This window comes from Limanda limanda, chromosome 23 (genome assembly GCF_963576545.1).
Source record: "Limanda limanda chromosome 23, fLimLim1.1, whole genome shotgun sequence".
NCBI classification, from domain to species: Eukaryota; Metazoa; Chordata; class Actinopteri; order Pleuronectiformes; family Pleuronectidae; genus Limanda; species Limanda limanda.
The window spans coordinates 2,555,027-2,580,516 of NC_083658.1; the positions used below are offsets into that span (position 1 = coordinate 2,555,027).

Below are 25,490 nucleotides of genomic sequence, written 5' to 3' on the forward strand. Positions count from 1 at the left end.
GGGAGTGAAACTACATTCATGTCATATCAGACGTGAGGAAATGTAACGAGTTAAACATCAGACAAAAACATCTCAATATACATACAACTCAAATTCAAATTGGATTTTGCACAATGTTTCTAAAGTTTTGATTTTACTTTCCTCCTGCACGATGATATTCGAGTTAAGTGAGATGCTTGTTTTCCACAGAAAAATGACTACACACAACTGGGAGTCCTGAAAATGTGTTAATTAATAATTATTCAATAATAATTTCAATCGTTTTCAGTAAATCTGACATGACATGAACGCAACGTGAGTTTTCAAGTCCCACTGACGGCTGTGGGAGTCCAGCTGAGGAATATTTTCATTGCAGGTTTTGTCGTAATGTTCAGTTTGTTTGTTTAAATGTTTAACACGAAGAAAAAATAAGAGACAAAACTGTGTGGGACAGATTCTGTTTTCTACGATTGAGGCAGTGGTTTGAATTAAAGCTGAAAAGTCTCATCTGCTGATGTCTATTAACCAAAATCAGTCAGTTCAATAAGTCTGATTCCACATAAATGCACAAACTGGCCAGATATGAAATTAAGAACGGTACTGAGTGCAGATATTTTCTCAATCATGGGATAATAATATTACCAATAATACAAATTGTGTGGTGACAGAAATCAAATCTTGAGAAATGCTGACATGCACCTCCTCCCTCACCTTCAGTTGTGATCTATTATTTACATTTGGGTCCTTAATGGATTACTGTGTGCATGTAAGTGCACTCAGGGTTTCCCACATGACACGACTGCAGGAGAAGAGTAGGCGGGAGTCTGACTGGCCGCGGCCGCCAAGACAAGGCATTATTGGGAGATTTTCACACTGTCTCCGGTCAGGAAACAAAAATGCTTTTTTGTTTGATTTCAGTGCCACTGACGGACGAATCAGATCCTCTCTGATCACGTCTGTAAAATACAAGTAAGTGCACAACATCATTGTAAACCTCAAACGGGCTAAAATGCTGCATTAGGATAAATGTCTTGTTGCCGCGGCTAAAGAAGCAGCAGCGATAACAAAACACCTTTAAACTGCTTCTGGTTTGTATAATTAGTTTAAATCTCATCTCAACAATAAAAACGCTTGGATTGAAATGCTGTTTTGTCGACATGTAAAGCACCGGGACGCACAACACCTACGAGGCCGAACATCTACATCTAGGTGACGAGCGAACACTGAAGTTTAAATAATCTGCTGGTGAGTTCAGTCCAGTTCTCACACGGAGCAGGATTACCAGACCAAGCGTTCACATTCCTGCATTAGCAGAAACAGATTACCAGCAGACGTGTTGAGCAGTAAATACACTAATGAAAGCAGCATGTTCTCACACACACACACACACACACACACACACACACACACACACACACACACACACACACAGCTTCAAATGCTCACTTGTAGAATACTGTGAAGTTAAATCTCCAGTTGTGTGCTTTATTTTAACAGTCCAGTGGCCTCTATCTTATTAAATGGCACTAAAACTGATTGTCAACCAACAAACGAACCACTTCTGTTGAAAGTCACAGTGTAAAGACGAGAGGAGGATGAGGTTTGGCTTGAGGTTGATGTTCAGGTGAGTCGTCTGACTCCTGATAAAAGAACACAAACCTGACACATGGACACAAAACTTTCAGTGAGCGCACAACTCACGAAAAGCTTCTTTGTCTTCACTCGTTACAACCGTCTCTAGGTTATCTTCCTGACCTCGGTTCTCTGAGTAGAGCTTGAGTCCGATCTCAAGACGAGAGAAACTGACACAAAGTCCTTCCTGGAAGAGGAGTCGAAACGTTTCCTCTCTTCGTGATTATTTATTTTTCCTTCTGTACCTTCTCCTCTCGCCTCCTTGGACTCTTCCTCCCTTCAGAGGAAGAATCCAGACTTCTGTGGGTCCTGCAGAGCAGCGAGTCCTTCGGGGCACGAGAGAGGGATGTCATCGGTGGCCACTCCGTTCCCATTGGGCATCAGACACGTCTTGATGTACGCTGCGTTGGTGGCACTGAGGAGGCAGCCGTTCTCCAGCTGGGAAACAAAAACCACATGGTCCCAATTAGAGATGTTCAGATACTGAAACGGATATAAAAAAACAAACTGATTGGAACCGATACGCAGAGTCCAGGTGTCTGAGGCAAGAAGAGAAAAATGGTATTGTGTGTGCTCTTTGTGGTTGTGTACTTATGTTGACCTCAATCACACGATGAAGGTCGCGTCAGGCAGACCTCAAGTCCTGAGAGACCCCGTGACAGGAGGAGGAGGAGGAGGAGGAGGAGGAGGAGGAGGAGGAGGAGGAGGAGGAGGAGGAGGAGGAGGAGGAGGAGGAGGAGGAGGAGGAGGAGGAGGAGGAGGAGGAGGGGGAGGAGAAGGAGGAGGAGGAGGAGGAGGGGTATCCGACAGCATGCAGCTGTTGAGTTGACTTACACCACAGTGACTGTAATCCCCCCCACTGAGTCTAAACAGATTAGGTCATTTGCCAGATAGTTCAGGACGCAGTCGTTCAGCTGTACAACAATACATTATATAGTCATATATATAAAAGTGATATTTAAATATGCATTTAAAATAATATTTTTCCTTTTAAATTAGACGTTCGAAAATCGTTCTCCAGTTTCCTGCAGCTTCAAATATTGAGCTTTTATTTTTCCCACAAACCTGAAACTTCTGTTCCCACAACCGTCGAGCACTCGGCTGAAATGTGCACTTAAGATTAGCATGAGGACTAGCTTAGCACGCCGTTACAGTAGCCTGGTTAGCATTAACCACGAGGGTCAGGGAGTAATTCGTCTCTTTTTCCTCCCGGCATCACCGACTGAACCCAGCTCTCTGCTCTGGAGCCTCATGGATCCCTGCTGGGTCATGTTGAGATTTCTAAATTTTAGTTTCTCTCTGAGCTGACAGAATTCTAACAATAAAGGTAGAGGTAGTTTTAGCTAGATATTATGCCTTCATACAAATGATTTTAATAACTGTTGCTATTTAGTGCCAATAATGAATCTTTTTACTTGTTCTAATACTTAACTTTTGGATATTAAAGCGTAATTCCCTCAGATTCATTAAACTCATATAGAGATCCAGGAACTGTCCCTTCTGGGGCAAAGTCAGTATGACATTGTTTCGGTTCAGTTGTTGCGAATGTTTACACAGTCAGGATTGTTTTGATGAAGCTGAAACAAAATATTCTTTGCTTCGCTGGACAACAATTTTGCCCCACATTGCATCTGTGGTTCAAGGACATTTCTTGAAGTAAACAGGTTGCCAAGCAACTATAGCGTCATTGGGAGTGTCTCCCTGTCACTTCCTGGATTCGGTGACAAGGGAGATCCAAAGTGATTTGTGGTGACACCCCTCCAAATATTTCATAACCAATCACATCAAATCTACTGTTATAACTATACCAAACCCCTGCTGTTCGGGGCCATTTTCAACTTCCTACTGCTAACTGAATTAGCATAGGCTGTGATAATTGTCCATAGCTATGTTTGTTCAACTCTTCATTGTTTCTTAATAAACACTTTAATTAGACCAGACTCTTCTTATATATTAAGGATAAAGGAACACGCTTGACAGTCACATGGTACGATCACTTCCTGTCCTGCTGCTCGTCACCTTCACGCAGGCGAAACACTTTGCAGATTAATTCCGCATTCAGACGTTGAAATGAAAGTAAACTAGAGCAGAACGTGTCTCTGCAGCGCTCGGCTCCCCCCCCGCCCCGCCCCCCCGCCGCCCCGTGTTCACAGCACTAGGTGACGATGACAGTCAGATTGTAGGTCAGCTCTGCTCATGCTCGACTGCCCGGTCTGCCAGTATTTTTTCTTTCAGCGACAGCCACTGACCCTGAAGAATAACAGGGGATGCTGAATGGGGCGGGGATGAATGGATGCCTGCCGGGGTCGGCCATCTCCTGGGCCCGTCCCGACCTGATTCTATTCATTATTGTTCTCTTCTCACTACTGCCTTTCTGTCCTAGCTCGGGCCCGAGCTCTCATCAGGAGTTACATCTCCTTTGTTGTCTGTGCGTTCAATAACACACAAGAAGTGGGTTTAGGGTGAAGAGAAGCATTTCTACTTGATCTGATTCCTCTCGGATAAAATCATAATGTTGACTTTATTGTAACTATGTAAGATGGTTGATTTTCGGTTGTTTCTATGTGATAATTTGTCCATTTTCAGAGAAACCTGCTTAAATATGACGACTCATTAGAGGAATCAATCACAGTGGGAACATGTTCCGGTGCTCACACAAAGGAACATCCTAACAAGTCTGTTTCAAAAGGAAATGAAGTGAATCTCCTCGTTTTGCAAACTTTTTCAAGCCACCGTAGATGATTTATCGATTATAAAACAAGTTGCAGTTGATTTTCTAGCCAGCGACTAATTGACAGAACGTTTCAGCGCTGCACTTTGCTCAAGTGAGTAAATACAAAGCATCTTTTCTCTCTGTAGACGAGAGAATAAACTGGATTTAGAAGCAGTAGTAAAGGTTATTTCTGACACTTCGTGGTGTATGAGCACACAATGTGATTTAACATCGAAGATTACATAAACATTCAGCAGAAATGAAAGAGGAACAGTACGGATCCAGACTCTGCTGCTGCTTTAGATTCCAGTCGACTCTGACCCATCTTCCTCTTATCTTATTTACATGGCGCGTCCGCTCGCATCATCACAGTTTACACTGAGCTCCATGGCAGCCCAGGGCCTCTGTGTGCTGACTCGGAAAAAAAATCTATTTTCATGACAGTGAAAGAGAACAGTGCGGGGGGGGGGGGGTGAAGGGTCAGGGTTGTGGATTCTGCGGCGCTCGGTTTGTTGATGTTCGATGATATTTGAGAGCAACACAAACTTAAGAACCTCGCCACTGGGAGAGAATCAAAGGCTCTGACTCCCAGACCAAACAGTTGTGAGTGGAGCTGGCAGCTTCGCTTGTTTGGGGATGGAACGAAAGAGAAGAGGAGGACGGGACAGGAGATGGAGGTGGGATTCAGTTTTAAGGATCACTGTTACTCCCTCATTTCATGGGGCTGGTATTTCACAAGGAGACGTTATGTAAACTCTTTGTTTCATGAAACAAAGTAAAGTGAAGTTTGGAGGATGCAGTGTGGTTCACATACATCTTCAAATCCAATCACATGCTTGAGAGATGTAAATAACAGAGGTGTAAAGGGACCAAATTACATTTACTCACGTTACTGTAAATGAGTAGTTTTTTTATGTACTTTGTAATTTTTTGAGTAGTTTTTGAAATGGGTAATTTTACTTTTACTTAAGTAGATTTTGACTGAAGTATTGTACTTCGCTACATTGGAAATCACATCCGTTACTGAGTAAAAAAAAAAACATAGTTCAAGGCAAGGTCATGTGGTTCATGTCTTGACATGTCCTCCCAAAAGTTCTTAAATGTTGTGTTGACATGTTAAATGTTTAATGTTTGACATGTTTAATGTCATTGCACTTATATTTGTAAAGATTCTCCTTTAATTAAAAATAACTGTTTTTGGATTGGATTTATGACCCCTCCTTTTTTGCACTGTATAGGAGCGGCCCCCATCAAGTTGTTGGAAGTAACTTAGTAACTTTTACTTAAAGTACATTTTAAATGAACTGCTTTTTACTTTTACTTGAGTAGATTTGTAGATGGGTACTTTTACTTGTACTTAAGTAACTTGTACTTTTACTTGAGTACAATATTTCAGTACTTTTTACACCTCTGGTAAATCAAACCAAGATCATTCATGATATCCACAAATTAAGGCCGTGTAAACTTTTGCATTTATGTTTTTCTCTGTACTTTGCCACTGTTTTAAATTAGCTGGAGAAAAAGGTGATGTCAAATAATTCAATTAAATATTCCCTGTGATTTTTACAAGAGATCTGGGGATGTAAGCTAGTGTACCCATTTTGGGAGAAAGTGCTGGAACATGTGAGTAAATGGCTGGGGGTGGCGGTACCTGTATCACCAAGACTGTGTTTGTTAGGGGATCAAACAGAAATTCCAAATATATCTAAATATGATCGGGTAGTTTGAAAAGTCGGGATGGTCACAGCTGCTCGAACGATTCTTAGAGTATGGAAAAGTACAGTTGCCCCAGATGTTAAAAAATGGATGGAAATGATGTCAGAGGTTGCATCTTATGAACGCATGTTGGCTAGAATGAACAATGAAGAGGAAGATTTGAGGAGGGCCTGGGACCGTATTTTTTTGTAGATAGGGCATATGGAAAAATTTGTAGACATGGTGCTGGATGTACATTCAAGAAAAAAAAAGAAAATATCAATTTGCAGGAGGCCTTTGTATATATGGTTGTATGATGGGTATACTGTCTGTTGATGCTGTTATAAATGTTGTTTTTTGAGTTTGATTGTATGTTTTTATATACATGAATAAATAAAAAACTTTAATGACAAAAAAATATTCCCTGTGACGGCCAGTGAAGCTGCCTGACCTGTGTAGGTGTTCCCTCACCTTGCCGTGGTCCTGTGGCCCGGTGCTGAACATGCCGTAGGCCTGGAGGGCCGGCCGGCCGGGCTGCGGCTGGGACAGACCCAGGAGCTGCTCCAAGTCCAGCGAGGAGCTCTGACTGGGACACTGGGACAAACACGATGGAGGAACCTGAGTCTGCTGCATCACCTGCTGGTGTTTCTGTTGGGCCCAAACATCCTGCGTGATCACACTGTTCAGGACGGTGCCACCGGTATACGGCGCGTTGGAGATGCTGTAGCCTGTGTGCTCCACCTCCACGTGTGGTGGGAAGGCTGCGTGTCCGTTGGAGGTGTGAGATCTGCTCAGTCCCAGCTGGTTGTGGAAACCAGGTAACAGAGCGCTCTGGCTGTTTTCCTGCTGGTGGGACTGGAGGTGCACTGAGTACTGGTCGTGTTGCAGCTGCCACTGTTGACTCAATCCCAGACGTGAATGAAGGTGTTTGTGGTCACTGTTCAGCGTCGAGGTTTTGAGCACAGTGTGCGGGTGGTGGTGGGTGTGGTTGTTTGGGTGATGGAGGTTCTCCGTCGTGACCATCCAGTGACCGTTGGGTAAAACGTTGGTGTCCAGAGGTTGGATCTGTCCCAGCTGCTCTTTCACCAGCTCACCAGCTCGGACGTGTTGCTGCATCTGTTGCGAGAGCTGGACGATGGGCTGCCTGCTGCCGGGGGGGGCGGCAGGGACGCCAGCGGTGGAACACTCCTGCCGGGAGACGCTTTGGGCGGAGTCCGTGTTCGGCGAATCGCCCAAAAGTCCAAATCCCCCCGGTTCCCCTCCCTCTGTGCCTCCCTCCAGGGAGTCGTGGATATAGGAGAGGATCTCATTGTTGGTGAGAAGGTCGCTGAGGGAGGGGATGTGGTTCGGGTCCAGCTCCACCTGAATCATCCTCTCGTCCAGCAGCAGGAGCTCCAGGTCTTCAGCGTCCAGGCCCAGGTTCTCCAGAGCGCTGAAGAGCTCGCTGTTGGAGCACGTCTCGTCCCCGTCCAGAGACAAGGAGTCCAAGGTGGACAGCAGGGGGTCAAAACCGGGTGTTTTACCGTTGCATCTTCCTGTCTCCCCGTTGGATACGATTTGCCAGCTGTCAGCACCAAATAAGCCACTGAAACCATCAGTCTGGCTCGGCTGCTCCCCAGTAAGGATGCTCTGATAGGACATTTTCGCCTCTGTGTCGGGTTGGAAGACGTACACGGACTCGTCCTGGCTCATCAGAATTCCCAGCAGGGACTTTGGGTCCAGCTCATCTGAAGAGCTCCTGTCCACTTTGCCCTTTTTGGACTTGCTGCCTTTGGCTTTGCCCTGGAAGGAATCCGGGAAGCCGTGCAGCGGATGCCCGGTCTGGTAGAGCAGCGCCTCCCCGGTGGCGAAGGTGAAAGGAAGGTGCATGGATCGCTTCCTCAGGTGTTCCCCTCCTTCCTCGTCCCTGTGGAGGAAGAAGTCACAGAGGAGAAACTATCAGATACCAAAAAATCGAACAAATTAAACTGGGGTCACTGCACACTTACACCAAAGGCCTCTGGGTGGCGATGATGTAGTCGGGCTTTCCGTTCTTGTAGACGAGCCGGGCGTTGGCCTGGACCCACGCCCACCGGTTCTCCTTGGTGAGCAGCCTGAAGACGGTGAGGCCGCTCTCTCCGGTCTTCATCACTGGAATCAAATCAGAGGCTCTGTGTCACTGCTGTGTGCACACACTCACACTTAGGGTTGCAAAGGGGCGGAAACTTTCCATAGGAAGTTAAACTCGGGAATTTTGGGAATTTTGAAAAAAAAAAAACTACGCAAAATAATCGCTGGGCAATAAAAAGCATACACTGCACGTTGAATTTCAACCCCTCCACTGCACGTTGCATTTCTCCATCACATGCACAGATAACTCCCAGCATAGTCAGGTAAGTTTCGATGATATTAACCAGGGGAAAATACATTAGCATGCTGATTGAGGATTGTTCATCTGTTCATCTAGCCTATTTCCATTCATTAATCTATCAATTGTAAATTATTTTTACAGACGATTATTTTTCTACAGAACAATGCCACGTGCACTCTCTCATGTGTGGAGACATTTCACCCCATCCAATGTAGAAGGAAAGGCTGTGTACATTTGCAAATACTGTGCAAAGACCTATGTTAAGAATGACACAACGATGCAGAAGCATATAGTCAAGTGCCCAAAGTTTCCTCAGGGCTCAAATCAGCCTATAACAAAATGTTTATATGTATGTCTGTATATGACAAGGTAAATACAGTTAATATAAATTACCCACAACATTTCCAGTTTATTCCCGTTAATTTCGTGAATTCCCGTGAATTCCCGTATATTCCCGAATATTCCCGTTAATTCCTGTTAATTCCCATGGAAAGTTTCCAACTTTGAATATTCCCGGAATTTTGCAACCCTACTCACACTGCACCAGGGCTACATGCTCACGTTACAAGTCCTGTTTGCACACGCTTACACAACCCAACAAACACACACACATACATCAGGACATCCTCCTGCCCAAATCCCTCATCTCCTAGCTCAGCGTTGTGTCTGTCAGTGTGTGTAACAGTGTGTTTCTGTGTTGTCTGGTTTCTGAACGTGCCTCAGAGTGAAGCACAGACTACAGATATCAGCCCAGAGCACAACATCGAGTCCCTCTGAGAGAAGTTTCCTGGTGTTCTGATCTGTGGCCTCGTTTCCCTTCTTCAGAATCTGAGGGATTACAGGAGTAAATGTCTGTGTTCTCCAACCGGGCCGATCACGTCTCCTGACCCCACACAAACCCGCTCGCTGGGTGGCAGGTTTTGTGTGTGAATTATCATCATGTCCATTGAACACAGGAGTGATCGACATTTTAGTGTTGCTCCGGGAAAATCTTTCAGCTGACATCGTGTGTTATTGTCGTGTTGTGTTGGTGGCTGCTGAACCTGCCCTCCCATCTGTGTGTGCATCAGAGCGTGGCCAACATGTATGTATCTCTGTGTTATACGTTTCCAAATGCATATGCATGTATTTCCCTTTCTGTATGCATGACTACATGCAGTGTGTGTGTGTCTGTGTGTGTGTGTGTGTGTGTGTGTGTGTGTCTGGTAGCAGTGATGCGGGAGTTGAGGGCACCATGGTTACGACTAACCGGGTCATCCGGTACACAAGCTAAGTAGGACACTTGACTCTCGCTTGGAAATTCCCTGCATCAACAACAGACTCACACAGCGTGGGTCGGTCTGTTTGTTTGTTTGTTTGTTCCTAGCATGTGTTACAACTGTAATGTGAAGTCAAACACGAGACACGGGTCAACACACTTCACAGTCTGTGCTATTTAAACACCAGGAAGTCAGTCAAATCTCCCTGGATCCAAGTTACAGCCTCAAATTCATCTTTCTACTGAACTGCAACAATAAACTTGAATTTACTCTCATTCCTTGTCTTTTTCAATTTATTATGCACTTTGTGTTAAAGTGAGGAACGTGAGACAAGAGCAAGAACACAACTGTGTGAAAACAGGAAATGACTCACCTATTTTTAGCTACAGAATTTGTTTTTGCTCAAAAACACGTTATACTTGTATACTGTAATTATAAATACAAGACTGAAACATTGCTGCCTTGCACAAGAGTGTCCTGGCAGGCTTTATTGACAGATCTCATGTTACTGTCTGTTAACATGGAGGAGGCAGGGTTTCTGCTGAGGAGGTGAAATGCTTTGTCTCTTTACATGCAGTCCATGTGTAAACCATGCAGACAGCTGTGACTTACTTCTGACGTGGTTTTCAGCACAGTACAACATGTCCGCAGCGTGGATGAACTGGTAACCAGAGCCTCGGACCCTCAGCTCTGCCTCGGTGTATCCCAGGACTATTTTACCCCTAAAACCAGGTCAGATCAGTGGATACACATGTGAGTTACAAGCTTAATACCAGAGCAGTAATATCACGAGTTGTAAATGTGAAGCACTTTGCGTCGCAGGCCATGGGAGTGAAATCGAGCTTGTGCTTGGTCCTGAAGATCATGTTCCTCGTTCTGATTCCCAGGATGGCTGGAGGCTGGATGGGCGTGGCGATGGCGAAGAGAGCGAGCTGAGGCGGCGTCCCGGCCTCGCTGCCACTCTGCTGACGGCTCTGACCGTGGAGGAACTTCAACCGACCCTGGATGTTCAGCGCCTGGAAGGACAAACGAACCATCACAGAGAACAAATACGATGTCGAGACTTCTCTTGGTCTGATTTGACCTCTGAGACGACCGGACTTCGTCCCCTCACCCCTCTCGTCTGTATGTGTTTGACTTTAAAAACAGAAACCTCAGGGTTCAAGTTGTGTCAAGTTCTGGATCAACAACGCCCAGCAGCTCAAAAGGAGCCGAAAAGAACTTTCTCCTGTGAGCCGCCCTCCTCTCGCCCTGTGGCATCTCGTTTGAAGACCCCCCCCTCTGCTCTGTTAGCTCTGGTTAATTGACTTTGGTGGGTTTAAGAGCCTGCAGCCATGATGTCAGGAATCTAGCCCTGAATAGCAGGAGGGATTACGAAAAAAAAAAGCCACAGCGACCAGTAGACACAAGTACAAACCTGGCTTACTGCTCACGCACAGAGATGCAGGTTTTCAAAGTCCTCAACGAGCCCTGCCGGAGTGTCCTCGAGCAAGAAAACCAACCTCCTTACGTTCCAGACTTCGACCTCTGACCTCTTTGTAAACATCTTCAGCAGCAGCAGCACCTGCAGAATCCTGCGTGTGGCCTGGGAAGTGCCTTGCTCGTGGGGGGGCCCTGCCTCTTTTTTCCCGGGCAGGTTTCAGGGATTTGCGCCGCTGCTGAACCGCGACATGATTTTCTCCATCGCAGCTAATTGTCTTAGTGAGAGCAGAAGTGGCCGGTCTGGAGCTACCAACCCTGACTAAGCAAGTTCCCCCACTTCTCTGGGCTGTCCTGAGCGGGGGGGATTAAGACCTTTACCCACGACCCTGAGGCTCTCTTAAGGCGGATTACAAGAGTAAATGGTGGCTTCTGATCCCGGAGGGACTCTGAGGTGGCACGCCATACCGCCTCAAAACATTACACAACAACTGGTGTCTGAGTGTGGACGTGGACAGGAGTCAGTCTCGGTTATAGAACTAGTTTTTCTGCTAAATAAGTCGGCGTGAGAGATGCTCCAGTAACGACTCTCTCTTCCCGGTACATGGACGAGGCAAAACCTGCCATTTGCTTTTTAGGAAATACATTTAACTTCCTCTTACCAGGAAGCCGGAGGAGTTGTCCAGCAGACAGCGGAAGCGGCAGATGAAGCCTCGCTCCAGAAAGGAGGAGTTCTCAGGTGGGAGCTGGTCGGGGTTGTAGCTCACGAGGCAAGGAGAGGTCGACTCCGACTCCCCATCTGAGGATATTAAACACTTTATTACTATTTTACTGATTTAATGTAGATACACAGCAAAATCTGTAGTGTTGTTTTTTCAGTGTTAATATTTTTGAGTTGGTGGGTGTTGATTTTGGAGTTGTTTTAACACCACTAGTGTTAAAAAAGCTCTGCAAGCGTTGTCAATCAAGCGAGTTAAATGTTAACACCTGTGACTGAGTTAGATTCACTTCAGGGGGAGTTGATCATAAAATATGGGAGGAGCTTCACCACAAATCTCTGCACCCAATGAACCATAACAAAATCCCTCGGCTCTCTTTATCAGGACAGGTGTGAGACTGACCCTCGGTCTCATTTTAGTGTTAAAAATACACTTTAATGAGTCATAAAATAACACTATGTATGTTAAAAATGAACACTCACAGTGAAAGGGAATAACACAATTTAGAGTTATAGGTGCACTTATGTGGTGTCATAAAATAACACCAAGGGTGTCAAATATTTATCACTGTTACAGAGTTAAAATTTTAACACTTTTCAAAGTGTTATTTTAACTCAGAATCTGTGAGGATTATATAGACTCAGAAAAAGTGTTAAATTTAACACTCTGTGAGTTGAATTAACACTCACGATTTTGCTGTGTATGGGAGTGTGTGTGTGTTTGTGTGTGTGTGTGCAGTTTGTGTGTGTGTTTGTGTGTGTGTTTGTGTGTGCAGTTTGTACACTCCACTGCATCTGCAGATGTGTCGGCTGCTGCTCTACAGTTTGTCCAGTGTGACCTGTTCCATTCAGACCAGATCTCAGCATCCTGCAGTTGAAGGTCACCTCTCGCTGTGACCTCAGTTTAGATTATTATTTTAGAACAGGAGAAGAAACTGTCCGCCAGGCTATTTATCTATCTACATGCACGATCGTTCAATATGTTGGGTTTGATATCCTCACATGGATAAATGTTCCATAACATCGAGACTCATTAGAGTGTCTGCAGGTTTCAACAGGTTCAATGTGAGACCTTTAAAGACCCTGATGAAGAAGTGAAGGACTGGGAGCGGGTGCAGTAAACCCACCTGTAGAGGGGTCTGTGGGGGGTCCGGGGCCGGCAGGGGGGTCGAGGGCCCAGTGCAGGTTCCTCCTGAACTCCTGCTGGTCTTCAGTGTGAATCAGCTCAAACACACTCTGATGCATCACGTCGGTCTAGCAGGAGAATAACAGACTCTTTGTATGAATGTACAGTTTAAACAGTGCAGGGTTGGCACAGATACATTCAGAGGGAAAACGTGACGCTTGAAATGAGATGATGTGAGTGAAGGTGGTTGTTTTGATGAAGCCGTCGCTGCCAGCAGGTCCCCTCAGGGTTGCGTTTGATTCCGTTTGCCTTGAAGTGGAGCCAAGAGAAATCAAGTGTCGCTAAACGTTTAATTCAAATAGCTGAAACGGAGCCAAAGACCTGCTGTGACCCCGATATCTGCCGTCCAGACCCAGCGTGAACCGGCTGAGGACGAGAGTGGAAACACCTTCCCACCGCGGGCCTGGACAGAATGACCCAGAAGGAATTCTGACAGGTTCGAACGACAAGAAGACAAACTCAGCCCTGAAGCAAGAGAGATGAATCACTGTACATCCTGAGATTAGTGCGGCTCCTGTCTTTCATGGTGTTTTTCTGTTTTTGTAAATCTGCTTTATCACAGAGTTTTATCAATAAACAACATAATAAAATCACCTCAAATGATTCCTCTAAAGCAGCGGTCTAAGTTCTCACGTCCTCATTTCAATCTGTTATCGACAGAATACAACAAATCCAAAATACAGATAAAACTGTGACGATGAATCCTTCTTGTCTGAGTCCCTCCTGTCACTCCTCCTGTCTTTCATGGTGTTTTTCTGTTTTTGTCTCATTTAAATCTGCTTTATCACAGAGTTTTATCAATAAACAACATAATAATAATAATTAATAATAATAAAAATGATTCCTCTAAAGCAGCGGTCTAAGTTCTCACGTCCTCATTTCAATCTGTTAACGACAAACTACAACAAATCCAAAAAATACAGATAAAACTGTGACGATGAATCCTTCTTGTCTGAGTCCCTCCTGTCACTCCTCCTGTCTTTCTCGACTTGTCCCACTGTTGTGTCTTCTCTCACGGGTGTAACAACAGCTGTCGACACCTTTTTTGTGTCTTTGTGTTCCGGAGGTGTCCTGCTGTGCCGTGTTGTTTCCAAACACGCCACGCGAGCGGAGACGGACGCTTCACCGAGGATTTAGGTCTGTTTGGTAAATGGGAGGAGACACGCCTCAGGTGGACGAGGATGTGGGGGGGGGGCGAGAGGTGATGGTCGCACCCTTGCCAGCAGCGACAGAGGAGGGGGGGGGGAAAGATGTGTGAATGTGTCCGAGGTTGTCGAGTGTGTTGTTGCGTCTGTATTTAGTTTGTGTGCGTCTGTGTGTAAGTGTGTGTCACAGAAACGCTCAGGCAGACTTTGGATAATTTGATAATCACATTCTCCAAATAGAGATTAGACTGGAGCCTATGGTGCTTTGTTGTGAAGCCAATTGGATTAAACCTCTCGCTCCATATGTGCGTTTGTTTCAGTCCACTGGGCGCTGGGGACGATGCGTTCGTTAACTCCACCCGCCTCAGAGACACCTGCCTCCTCAGGCTCGCCTCTCTGCCGGGCTAAACTAATTCCTCATAATCCAAAACATGTTTATAGTCCAGGCAAAGTAGCCCATTTTGGAGACAAAAATAGAAGTAATTGTAAAATAATTTTTTTGAGCATAGATTATTTCTGTGAGGTGTCCAGAACGACATACTAAAAGTCCTAAGAAATCCTAGTTGAGGAAATATGTTTAATTCTCATCAATGTGTGCATATAAGGCAACAATACACCCCAAAAAGACTATTTTTTTCCTTTACTCCAATCAAAATGAAACTTTACACAATGAAAGTAGCCATGAAACGTAACATTTTTTGTATTACAAGTTTCTTTGAAAATGAATTTATGTATGTATTTGTAATACATATGAATGGTGTTACGCCTATGCAAATTAGGACATATTCAATAAGTGTGGAGCTCATGTGCTTGTCAAATTCATATCAAAAGAAACTTGTAATACAAAAAATGTTACGTTTCATGGTTACTTTCATTGTGTAAAGTTTTATTTTGATTGGAGTAAAGGAAAAAAATAGTCTTTTTGGGGTGTATTGTTGCCTTATTGGCACATTGATGAGAATTAAACATATTTCCTCAACTAGGATTTCTTAGGACTTTTAGTATGTTGTTCTGGACACCTCATACAAATGATCTATGCTGAAAAAAATTCTTTTACAATTAGTCGGTCGTAAAACGCTACTTTGCCTGGACTAGTGTAACGGCCCGACAGTGAGACTATAAAGGGACATGTGTGGTGGAGGAGCAGCATTCGAGAACGAGACAGATATGTGACATGAAAGTTCTCCAGGAGTTTCTACCTGATGGAAACCCAGGAAGTCCTGGATGGTGTGAGAGCAGAAGAAGACGATTCCCTCGGCCGTCACCACCAGGACGAAGCCGTTCAGAGCCTGAGGACAGAAAACACACGGGTCTGTTTGGGAGATGAAGTTTTGTGATCAGGACTTAAACCCAAATGTCACCCGACAACAAGTCACTTCACACTCTGTAAATGCAAACATGGTATTTAATTAAAAATAGTAAATTGACCTAAATCAGTTTTATCAAAATGCTATTAACACTCGCTTTTAGTAAGTTTCTTGTAATTTGTGGTTGGAAATCTCACCAGCTCAGTCTGCTTGAGCTGGATTCATTTAGAAAAAGTACGTTTTTGATAATTGTGCTTTTTTTCTGTGTTGGAATGTAGCTAAGTACATTTATTCAATACTGCACTTAAGTACAAAGTACTTTAAGTACTTGAGGGTTTTTTTCATATTACTTTCTACTTTTACTCCACTACATTTCAGAGGGAAAAATTATATGTTTTACATCACTGCATATGTAATTATATTAGGGCTGGGCAAGTTAACTCGTTTCAATCAAGTTAACTCAAGTGATGAGTTAACTCGATTAATTATTTTATCTCGCATTAACTCAGTTTGATTATTTATTGTTTTATTGTGAAAGTCAGGCTTTTATTTTGTGAAAGTCTGTTGCTGACTGCTGCAGAACAGGAAAAAAGAAAATAATTGGCGGATAAATAATCGAGTTAACTCATCACTTGAGTTAACTCGATTAAAACGAGTTAACTTGCCCAGCCCTAAATTATATACGTGATATATAATAATAATCACAAGAGCCATTTTCCTCTATTGAGTATGCTACGTTTTACTTTTAATATTTCAAGTATTTCTTTTTGTGTTCATATGTTTTTACTTAATTGAAATTTTCACTCCAGGACATGTACTTGTATTCAGTGTTGGGAAGGATACTTTCAAAACGTATTCCGTTACAGAATACAGAATACATGCACAAAAATGTTATCTGTAACGTATTCCATTACATTAACTAATCTGAGTAACGTATTCTGAATACTTGGAATACTTCCGGTTTGTATTGCATTTTTTAAGTGTATGATTGCGGCGTTGTTATAGTCAGTGGAGCAGCAGCAGTTTAAAATCTCTCTCCGCCGATGCTGCGGGCCCGCTGGATGTCCGGCTCCCATCCACTCCCACCTCTGTGCCGGTCCCACCGGAGGCTGAAGCCCCGCCCTGCGCCAAGGCTGCCTCGCGCCGTGCAGCGATCGTTTCGGCGTCGAGTCTATTTTTTGCGCTTGACGCGAGCATATCGCTCCAGGAAACACACTGAAAAATGATTTTAAACGATATTGATGACATATTTTATATGATATAAATGATAAAGCATGCATCCCATAGTTTGTATTCCCCTTCTGTTGTCCTGGAGTTTTAAATTTACCAATTTGACCGATCACATTATTAAATGCCCCCCTCCATACAGACACACAAGCAGTCATAAAGATAAAAAGAGAGGGGGGGGGGGGGGGCGGAGAATACGTCATTTACATTGAACGGAGCAAACAGCGGAGAAGTTCTTGAAGATAGATGACATTAAATTGGGACGCTGATGCAGTTAATGTTGGAGCAACAAGTGACCATATGCTTTTATACTACTGGGTCAACGGGTGATATTATTTTAGCGTCGCTTCAGCGTCCGGTGTGAACCCGGCGTGCCTCGCTGGTCTCCTGCAGAGCCATGACAGCGGAGCTCTGGAAGCGCAGGTCGGTCTTCTCTCACCAGGCGCTGGAAGGGCAGCTTGCGGATCAGCAGCTCCGTAGATTTCTGGTAGTGACGGAACTCTCTCAGAGCCAAGGTCCCGGGCCTGTAACGGTCCCGAGCCGGTCGCGGTGAGGCTCCTTCACGCCGCCGGGGGCCCGGGCGATCTTACGGCAGCCCTGGTCTCCAGCTGCTTCCTGGGGGCTTTGCCTCCGGTGGATTTACGAGACAGTGATTAAACTCGTGAAACAGAGAAGTACCGTCATGTAATCCACTGATTTCAACAATGTAACTGTATTCTGAATACCATCTATTTAATTTGTAACTGTAACGGAATACAGTTACTCATAATTTGTATTCTAAATACGTAACGCCGTTACATGTATTCCGTTACTCCCCAACACTGCTTGTATTGTAACAGAGTAATTTCACAAAGGGGTATTAAAGGACAAATTTAGAAATGCCCCACCCAGCTCCACATGTCACATTGTGTTATGGTAACGTAGAACAATCTGCTGGAGATGTCCTGCGTTGAACCGGAAGCTGGAGAAATGAGTAGAAAGGCTTTAAAACAGGAAAGGAAGGAAGAGAAGGAGTGAAAGCTGGAACCCAGCGTACGTCAGTTCAACGAGAAGTCATGTGGAGGAGGAGACGGGAGGCGAAGGAGGTCACTAATGTATGACTAACACCTCCATCATCTCTCCTCCTCCTCCTCCTCTCCCCTTGTTTCCCTCCGGCCTCGGGGCCCAGCGAGGAGGTGATGACACTTAGTCCCGCCGCCGCCATGAGTCACAGCGGCGTCCTGCCAGCATCCGCCCACACCTCGCTGATGATGATGATGCTGATGATGATAATGATGGTGACCTCTGGAGGAACACACTCTTCATCTAAACAGACACACGCTCTAATACACTGTCCTGAGATTCCACGCACAGGCTGGGTCAAAACTTTACATTTCCATTTGAAACCTCTTTCAAAATCCATTACATGATGTCAAAAATGCATTAGCATCAGGCCTGAAACAAGACGGTTTCTCCGAGCTGCTGAATAATTCACAGTTCAGAGGAAGAGGGTCTCACCCGGTGGTGTGAAGGGAAAAAGCAAAACTGACTTCTTTGAACAAAACCTGAATTGACTTGTTCCCTGGTGCTTTTAACATCAGATGCTTAATGAACATACACACACACTCAATCCAGGATTCAGTGAGGAAGACAACATCTGAATTTAAAGATCCCCGAAAACACGTGTGGATGACGTGTTTCTAAATGAGGCGACGTCCACACTCATGTGCGGATTTCACACACATCTGTCCACAGGAGCCACAGCACAGATTTCAACTCAAATACGTCCGGCAGCGTTTTAGTGGCTCCACAACTCGTAACCGTAGCAGCAGTGATGGTATTAAAACTAACCACGGATTTGAATCAGTGCGTTGATAAATGTATTGATCCCAGAGGAGCAGGTGAAGAGTCAAAGATGAGTCGGTGTGGAGAGCAGCAGCTTCCTGCCTTCAGCTGCTCTGTCCCATTACACACCGGCCCATGAATTATACACAGCCGGTGAACACATGCATTATAGAAGGGAGGGGGGTTTGGATGTGTGTGTGTGTGTGTGTGTGTGTGTGTGTGTGTGTGTGCCGGGTCAGACTAAAACACGTCGACCTCTGCTGCTCTGCAGAAAACACACGGACCAGCTACTTTAATTCAAAATGACTGGTGAGAGAGAAACAGTTTCCCTGTGCTTCCTGGAAGTGTTTCCTGTCACTGGATTGTCATCTTCCAGCGAACACACACACACACACAAACAGACACACAAACAGACACACACACTCACTCACTCTCAGTCCCAGGAGAGAGAGGTTGACCAAACATGAGAGCGAGAGAGAGGGATGCGTTTTCTCCAGACGGATGAAGCTACAGTAAATATTTATACACGCAGCTTGTATCTGTGTGTAGTGTGTGTAGTGTGTGTAGTGTGTGTAGCGTGTGTCGTGGTGTGTGTGTTGGACAGTTCTGGGCGTGGTCCCTCACTGTCTGTGGCATCTACCTTACAGTTTTTGAAGCTTAAATCTTTAATCCAAGACTAATTTGATTATGTATATGTGCAGGAATATCCTTTAACTGTTTGATAAATACAAACCATACAAATACCTGATGGGCAGAAAACATCAGTTAAGATAGATTTGAACTCTTCAGTCTCTGCTCAATAGTTTAAAAGACATTATAATTTGTTGTTGAATTTAAATCAATCAATTTATTATTTATACTGTGCAGGTGGGGGGGGGGGCTCTCCCAGCCGTCACACACAGAGGAACTGAGGACCAATCAGCTAACAGCTCTCACCTGCGCTGATTGGTTGTCTGTGGTGCAGGTGAGGGGGCTCTCCCTCTCAATAAATAATATATTGATTGATATTAATTCAACAACAAATTATAATGTCTTTTAATCTATTGAGCAGAGACTGAAGAGTACAAATCTATGTTAGTTTGTATAACTGATGTTTTCTGCCCATCAGGTATTTGCATGGTTTGTATTTATCAATCAAACAGTTAAAGGATATTCTATTAATGCTGAAATATCACTTCATCCACACAAGCCATCACGACGTTTGTGTGTGTGTTTGTTTGTGTACCTGCAGCAGCAGCTCCCCCTCAGGTAGGTGTGTGTCTGCTGAACCCGGCGTCTTGCTGCACTTGTTGGAGCCGTTGCACAGCCGGCTCTTCAGCGCCACTGCAGGAAGAGACACGGAGACGTTAGTGAAGTGAAGTGGTGGGAAGTAACGAGGTAGAAATACTTTGTCTCTGTACTTAAGTAGATTTTTCACATATCTGTACTTTACTTGAGTATTTCTTTTCCTCACGACTTTTTACTTTTACTCGTTACATTTGAACAAAAATATGTGTACTTTCTACTTCTTACATTCTCAAACTGGCTCGTTACTTGAGCAGCGGAGGTTGGTTCTCTCTCTCTCTCTCTCTCTCTCTCTCTCATCTAGGGTTCAAAATTACACATTTTTCAGTCAGTTGAAATAAATCTTGAGGAGAAACATTTTGGTTAGTTTTGTGTCTTTATAGGCCTACTATAAAAAGCACTTTGCATTTTTAATTTTGGTACTTTGTACTTTTACTTTTGATACTTAAGTACATTTCAACACCAGATACTTTTTATTCTTAAGTACTTTTAATATGAGCTACTTTAAGACTTTTATTAAAGTCATTTTCTGACGGGTGACTTCTACTTTTACCGAAGTCCCTTTCAGGTAAGATATCTGTACTTTTACTCAAGTATGGCTTTCAAGTACTTTATACACCACTGGTGAAGCACCACCGGCCATTTGCAGACGTCTGTGCTGCACCCTGCACTGGATCGAACATAGTGACGGGTGGAGAGTGTTTTCAGGAGACCAGAGGGAGTAACACGTCTCCACAAAGAGACGGAGAGCGACACAGAGGGGACGTCAGGACACAAGATGGAGTAACACCCACAGAGGTGAGAGGAGGGACAGAGAAGCAAAGGGCAAACAAAATGCACACAGAAAAATACACAGAGACAGACGGATTTTCACTGATATTTTACGTTTTTACTCTCACAGATAAATACTGGTGTTTGAAGGGTTCCAGGTTGTTTATCAGTTTCTGTGAAGGCAGACAGAACTCGGGCCCGGAGACCAACACAGAGAGGCCAGCGCTGCTCCTCTGACCCCGAGGACAGAAATCTATTTGAGTGTGTTGAGTCTGAGCGGAACAAAGAGCTTTTCTCAAGCAGCAGTGCTGACGTTAATGGAAGAGGAAACCTCAGACAATGCAGAGGCCGAAGGTTCGACCGGTTAAACTGCTTCTTCTGATCCTGACCCACATTCCCCAGAGGGATCAATACAGCTCCTATCTCGGTGATTATTGTGAAAGTTGTCTTTTGTCCAATTGGCTTGTGGATAAATGGGGCTTCTTTACTCATTTTTAGAGTCATGTATTTGATCCCTCGTATACATTTAATTTAAAAAACAGACTGCTGCCGTTCTCCCTGGTGTCCTCCAGTGTCTGTGGGACGCTGGGACTCGGACTGAGCTCAGGCAGCATCAGGACACCTGACTAGCAACAGCCAATAGGGAATCGCTCAGGAAAAAGGACAAATGGTGACATGGAAATGACCTTTCTATCTTTTTGTCAATTTCTACCACACCTCCGTCAGCACCTGAGCCAACAGAAGTTCACTCTGTGGTGAAATGTGTGTGTTTTCCACCAACGACCTGAACGACAGAACGAAATCAGCCTCACAACGTGTCCGACGAAGGTTTAATACGAACGCTGCTTCACCGTGTGGCGGCTCGCGGCTCGGAGCTCTGTTGGTGTCGGAGCTCAGTGTGGTGGAAGCTGCCGAGAGAAGCAGAACAAGCATGTCGACTATTAATAATGGAGACAGGAGGGGTGGAGGGGGAGGTATCCTGCGCCCTGACGTCATGACCGGGAGGGGCGGGACAAGGGGGGGGGGGGGGGGGGCATCTGTTGGCACAACAAGGACACCAACAGCCGATAAAAACATCACAACACAGACACTCGGCAGGCGTCCGAGTCACGTGTCTCCTGGCGTCTGGTCAGCGTGCGGCGACACAAACCCTGACCCGTCCAATCCGGCGTCTCCTCCCCCCCCCTCTCACCACCCCCCCCTCACCGCCTCCCACTTTTTAAAAGGTCTGTGACCGAAATTAATTTTTCAAAGGTTCAGCCGAGTGGCAGCGGCCGGGGGGGGGGGGGCAACAGAGGGCGATCTGCAGACAACAGAGTGTTTGAGGGCGTTGGGGCGACACAGAGATTTGAGTTAAATATTAATGATAAAACCTGCAATATTTATCTTATTGTTATAATTATCTTTATCTACCCATAAAATTCAAGCTTGTATGTTAAAACCAACGAAAATGACAGAAACTGTCTCGAACAAAAATGTTTTTTTACATTTACTTTCCCTTTTTTAGTTGGGTCCATGTCCCATCTGCTAACATGGGGGAGAAGGTGACTGATACAGTCTATGGTGTGAACAGATATTTAAGTGTCCACAACATGAGTCGTACACGCACACACACACACACACACACACACACACACACACACACACACACACACACACACACACACACACACACACACACACACACACACACAGATTGTCTCCGTGGGTATAAACAACAAGGAAGCAGCATGTGACGGTGATAAAGAACAATAGATACTCGGTGCTGTTACATAAGTACACACTAATCTGCTCTGAGCACTTGGCAGATGGCTTCACATGGAGACAGATGTGGACCAGCACACACACACAGACACACACACACACACACACACACACACACACGCTGGAATGACTTTCAAATATCTGCGATATGAATAAACTTCTCGGCTGAAGTGTAGTTTGTTTTTCGACCAGGCGACCTGAACCACTTGACCTCCACAGAAACGTTCTCCTGCATTTGTCGCCTCACGAGGCAGAAAGAACGTCTGACACCGACTTCACTCAACATCTGTGGCTTGTAATGGATTCACGACCTTAAAGCGAACGGGGTCAACGCGAAGCAGCTTTGTAAAGATCAAAAAGCAACTAGAACAATCTGCTGCGTTCTCAAAAACTCCGGAGAAGGACGGACTCCTCCAGCGAGCCTCGGAGTCTCCTGCCTAACGCCGACCGAGGTGGAAAGGAATCGGTTGCAGGAGTCAAAAGTTAAAAAGTGGGTTCCTGTGTCTCCCAATGCCTTAACTGCCCTGTTTGGTGTATGGCCTTTCCCACTTACTCTTTCCCCAGCTGATAAGGACTTGATAGCATTCACAACTCTGCTGGCCAGGAGGTTGATACTGCTAAAATGGAAATCCCCAGTCCCACCCACCTATACTCACTGGGTTAAGGAGGTGCTTTATTTTCTTAAATTAGAAAAAATTTGACTGACTCTGATTGGTAAGGCTGTTTCTTTTGAGAAGTCCTGGAATCCCTTTTTGTCTTATGTCAATAGCACAAGCTGTCTGGCTGCACTTGTGTTTCTTTTCTTTTATTTCTTTTATTTATTCTCTTTTCTTTTTTTTTTTTTATTGATCGTATGTATCTATTTATTTATTCATTCATTTATTTTTAGTATTACTATTATATTGTTATTATTATTATTATTATTATGATTTATGTCATCTATTCTTTTATTAATGTATTTACTTGCTCATTTATTTATCCTTTCTCTCTCTTCCTCTATCAACCCATCTTTTTATGTTTTTCTTTTGTTTGTTTTTCTTTATTTTTCAACTATATGTGCTCATCTGTTGGGGCTAGGTGCCGGGGGGGGATGTGTGTGGATGTGGTGGTTTTCTGCAAGGTCAGCGATTTTGAGTCACAGGTGATGTTCAGTCTAAGTGAGATCTATATCTGTGTGTTTTCTTCTTATTTACATATTATTCCTATAATGAAGTTTATGGTTAAACTGTTGAATATCAAGCTTGAGTTTCTTGACGCTGCAGATCCTCACAGATAAACCTGCTTTCAGCTTCTATTCACCTGAGACTAAACAGATCTGTAGCTGCTGTTCTCACCTGAGCTCCCCCCCCCCACATGCACTGATTCTCTGTGACTGTCCACAGCTGAACTCTACCCCCCCCCTGTCCAGCCCAGCCTGCAGCATCTTGTTGTCCTTTCTCCAGAAGACCACCGCCCAGCGTCCCCTGTTTGACCTGAGCACTCGTGTGGGACAGAAGCTTCTTGAGGAGACGGAGGTTTTTTGCAGCTTCACCTGAGAAGAAGCTGCTGCTGCGGAGGAAGCTGACGCTGAGCCTCAGGATGGACAGCTTGTCCAGGCTGGAGACCACGTCCTCGGGGAACGGCAGCAGGCCGGCCAGCCGCTCCAGCTCCGAGTTCAGCCGGTCACGGTGGCGTTTGGACGGGTTGGACTTGGCGCCTTCAGCCGGGCTCGGCTTCACTCTGGTTACCAAGGGAACACTGTGAGATTTAACTTGGTTATCGAGGGGAAAAAACATCCAGTTCAAAAAAAGGTGATTGACGATTAATATCAGTCGACTGGAAAACCTTAATGAAGGATGTTAACATCAGCTGGATAAGAATCATCAGGATTAAATTAACCACACATACAATAACACTTTGTTTAGTTATGTTACAAGTGTGTGATATTAAACGATATACACTCATAGTATATTATATTATCTATTATAAAGTCAAATACTTATATTTATACCTCTACTATATATCATATATTATATCATACTCTCTGTATATTCTTTGTATATATAAGTCTATATACATATATTTATACATGTGTACATGTTATAATTATTATTATTATATTACTATTATTATTATATATACTGTTGCTGCCATTATTACTATATACTGCTATTATATTGGTATAATTACTATCATCTATAAATATATATTATGTTATATTATATACTATATATACTGTACTATTTTTATATACTGTCTAACAATAACATTACCATCATATCATCAGTTCTATTAACATCATCTTGCCACTGCACCTTATCTACCTATTTATCTTGTGTTTCTGTTTTTATTCTTTCTACCTCAGTATTTTTTATTTTATTCTATTGTATTGTATTTTATTGTATTCAAAAATACCGGCTGCTATGACGACTTAATTTCCCTTCGGGGATGAATAAAGTAATCTATCTATCTATCTATCTATCTATCTATCTATCTATCTATCTATCTATCTATCTATCTATCTATCTATCTATCTATCTATCTATCTATCTATCTATCTATCTATCTATCTATATAATTGTGTTTATTGGTGCAGCTGTTTGTACATTTATTGATTTCATACTCATTTCTTTTCAATGCAAACTAAACATATATGTAATAACTGATTTAACACAATAATGCCTGTAAGTGACTCATGTTTAAGACCCTTACTCAGCATTTATAAGCTCTAACATGTAAATAATCCTATGATACATGTTTAACAGCCATAAGCACATTGAAGTGTTGAGTGATTTTACATTTGTCTGTTGTAAATGAATATTTCACTGCACCAGTCAAACATGAATATACATCAACACGTGTATCAACAGGAGGTTTAGTTGATTTGCAATGAAAGATTAACACGTCATAGTAATAAGATGATGGAATGAAGTATTAACTCCTTGTTTACTGGTTTTAAAAGTGTGAGAGGAGCCGGACTCACCCCTTCTGAGCAGGTTTCCTTCTCTTCCTCCCCGCGTACATGATTCACTGATTCACACAAGCTGCTCAGCAGAATCCAGTAGAATCCAGAAGTGACTCCGGATCGTGAAGTTAGATTCAGATCCGCTCCAGCGGCTCCTGCTCCATCTCAGCGTCTCTGCCTCCGAGCCCGACCCGTCCACGACGCTCCGCAGCCGGGGCCGAGGCTCCTCCTCCTCTCTGTCCCGGCTCCTCCTCCTCTCTGTCCCCGGCTCCT

At 44.2% G+C, this 25,490-nt stretch overlaps 1 protein-coding gene across 1 annotated transcript; it reads right to left on the minus strand.

Annotated features, from left to right (window-relative positions):
* Nucleotides 1–1,415: 1,415 nt before the first annotated feature.
* On the minus strand, nt 1,416–25,276 carry LOC132996936 (aryl hydrocarbon receptor-like). Its single transcript, XM_061067307.1, has 12 exons — nt 25,236–25,276; nt 23,805–23,992; nt 19,680–19,777; nt 15,296–15,385; nt 12,893–13,019; nt 11,710–11,846; nt 10,439–10,644; nt 10,241–10,350; nt 8,008–8,149; nt 6,638–7,925; nt 6,491–6,601; nt 1,416–2,049 (listed from the first exon to the last, which is right to left on the minus strand). Exons 1-12 carry the CDS (start codon nt 25,274–25,276, stop codon nt 1,891–1,893), a joined length of 2,697 nt encoding a protein of 898 aa, XP_060923290.1. The 3' UTR covers nt 1,416–1,890.
* Nucleotides 25,277–25,490: the final 214 nt, after the last annotated feature.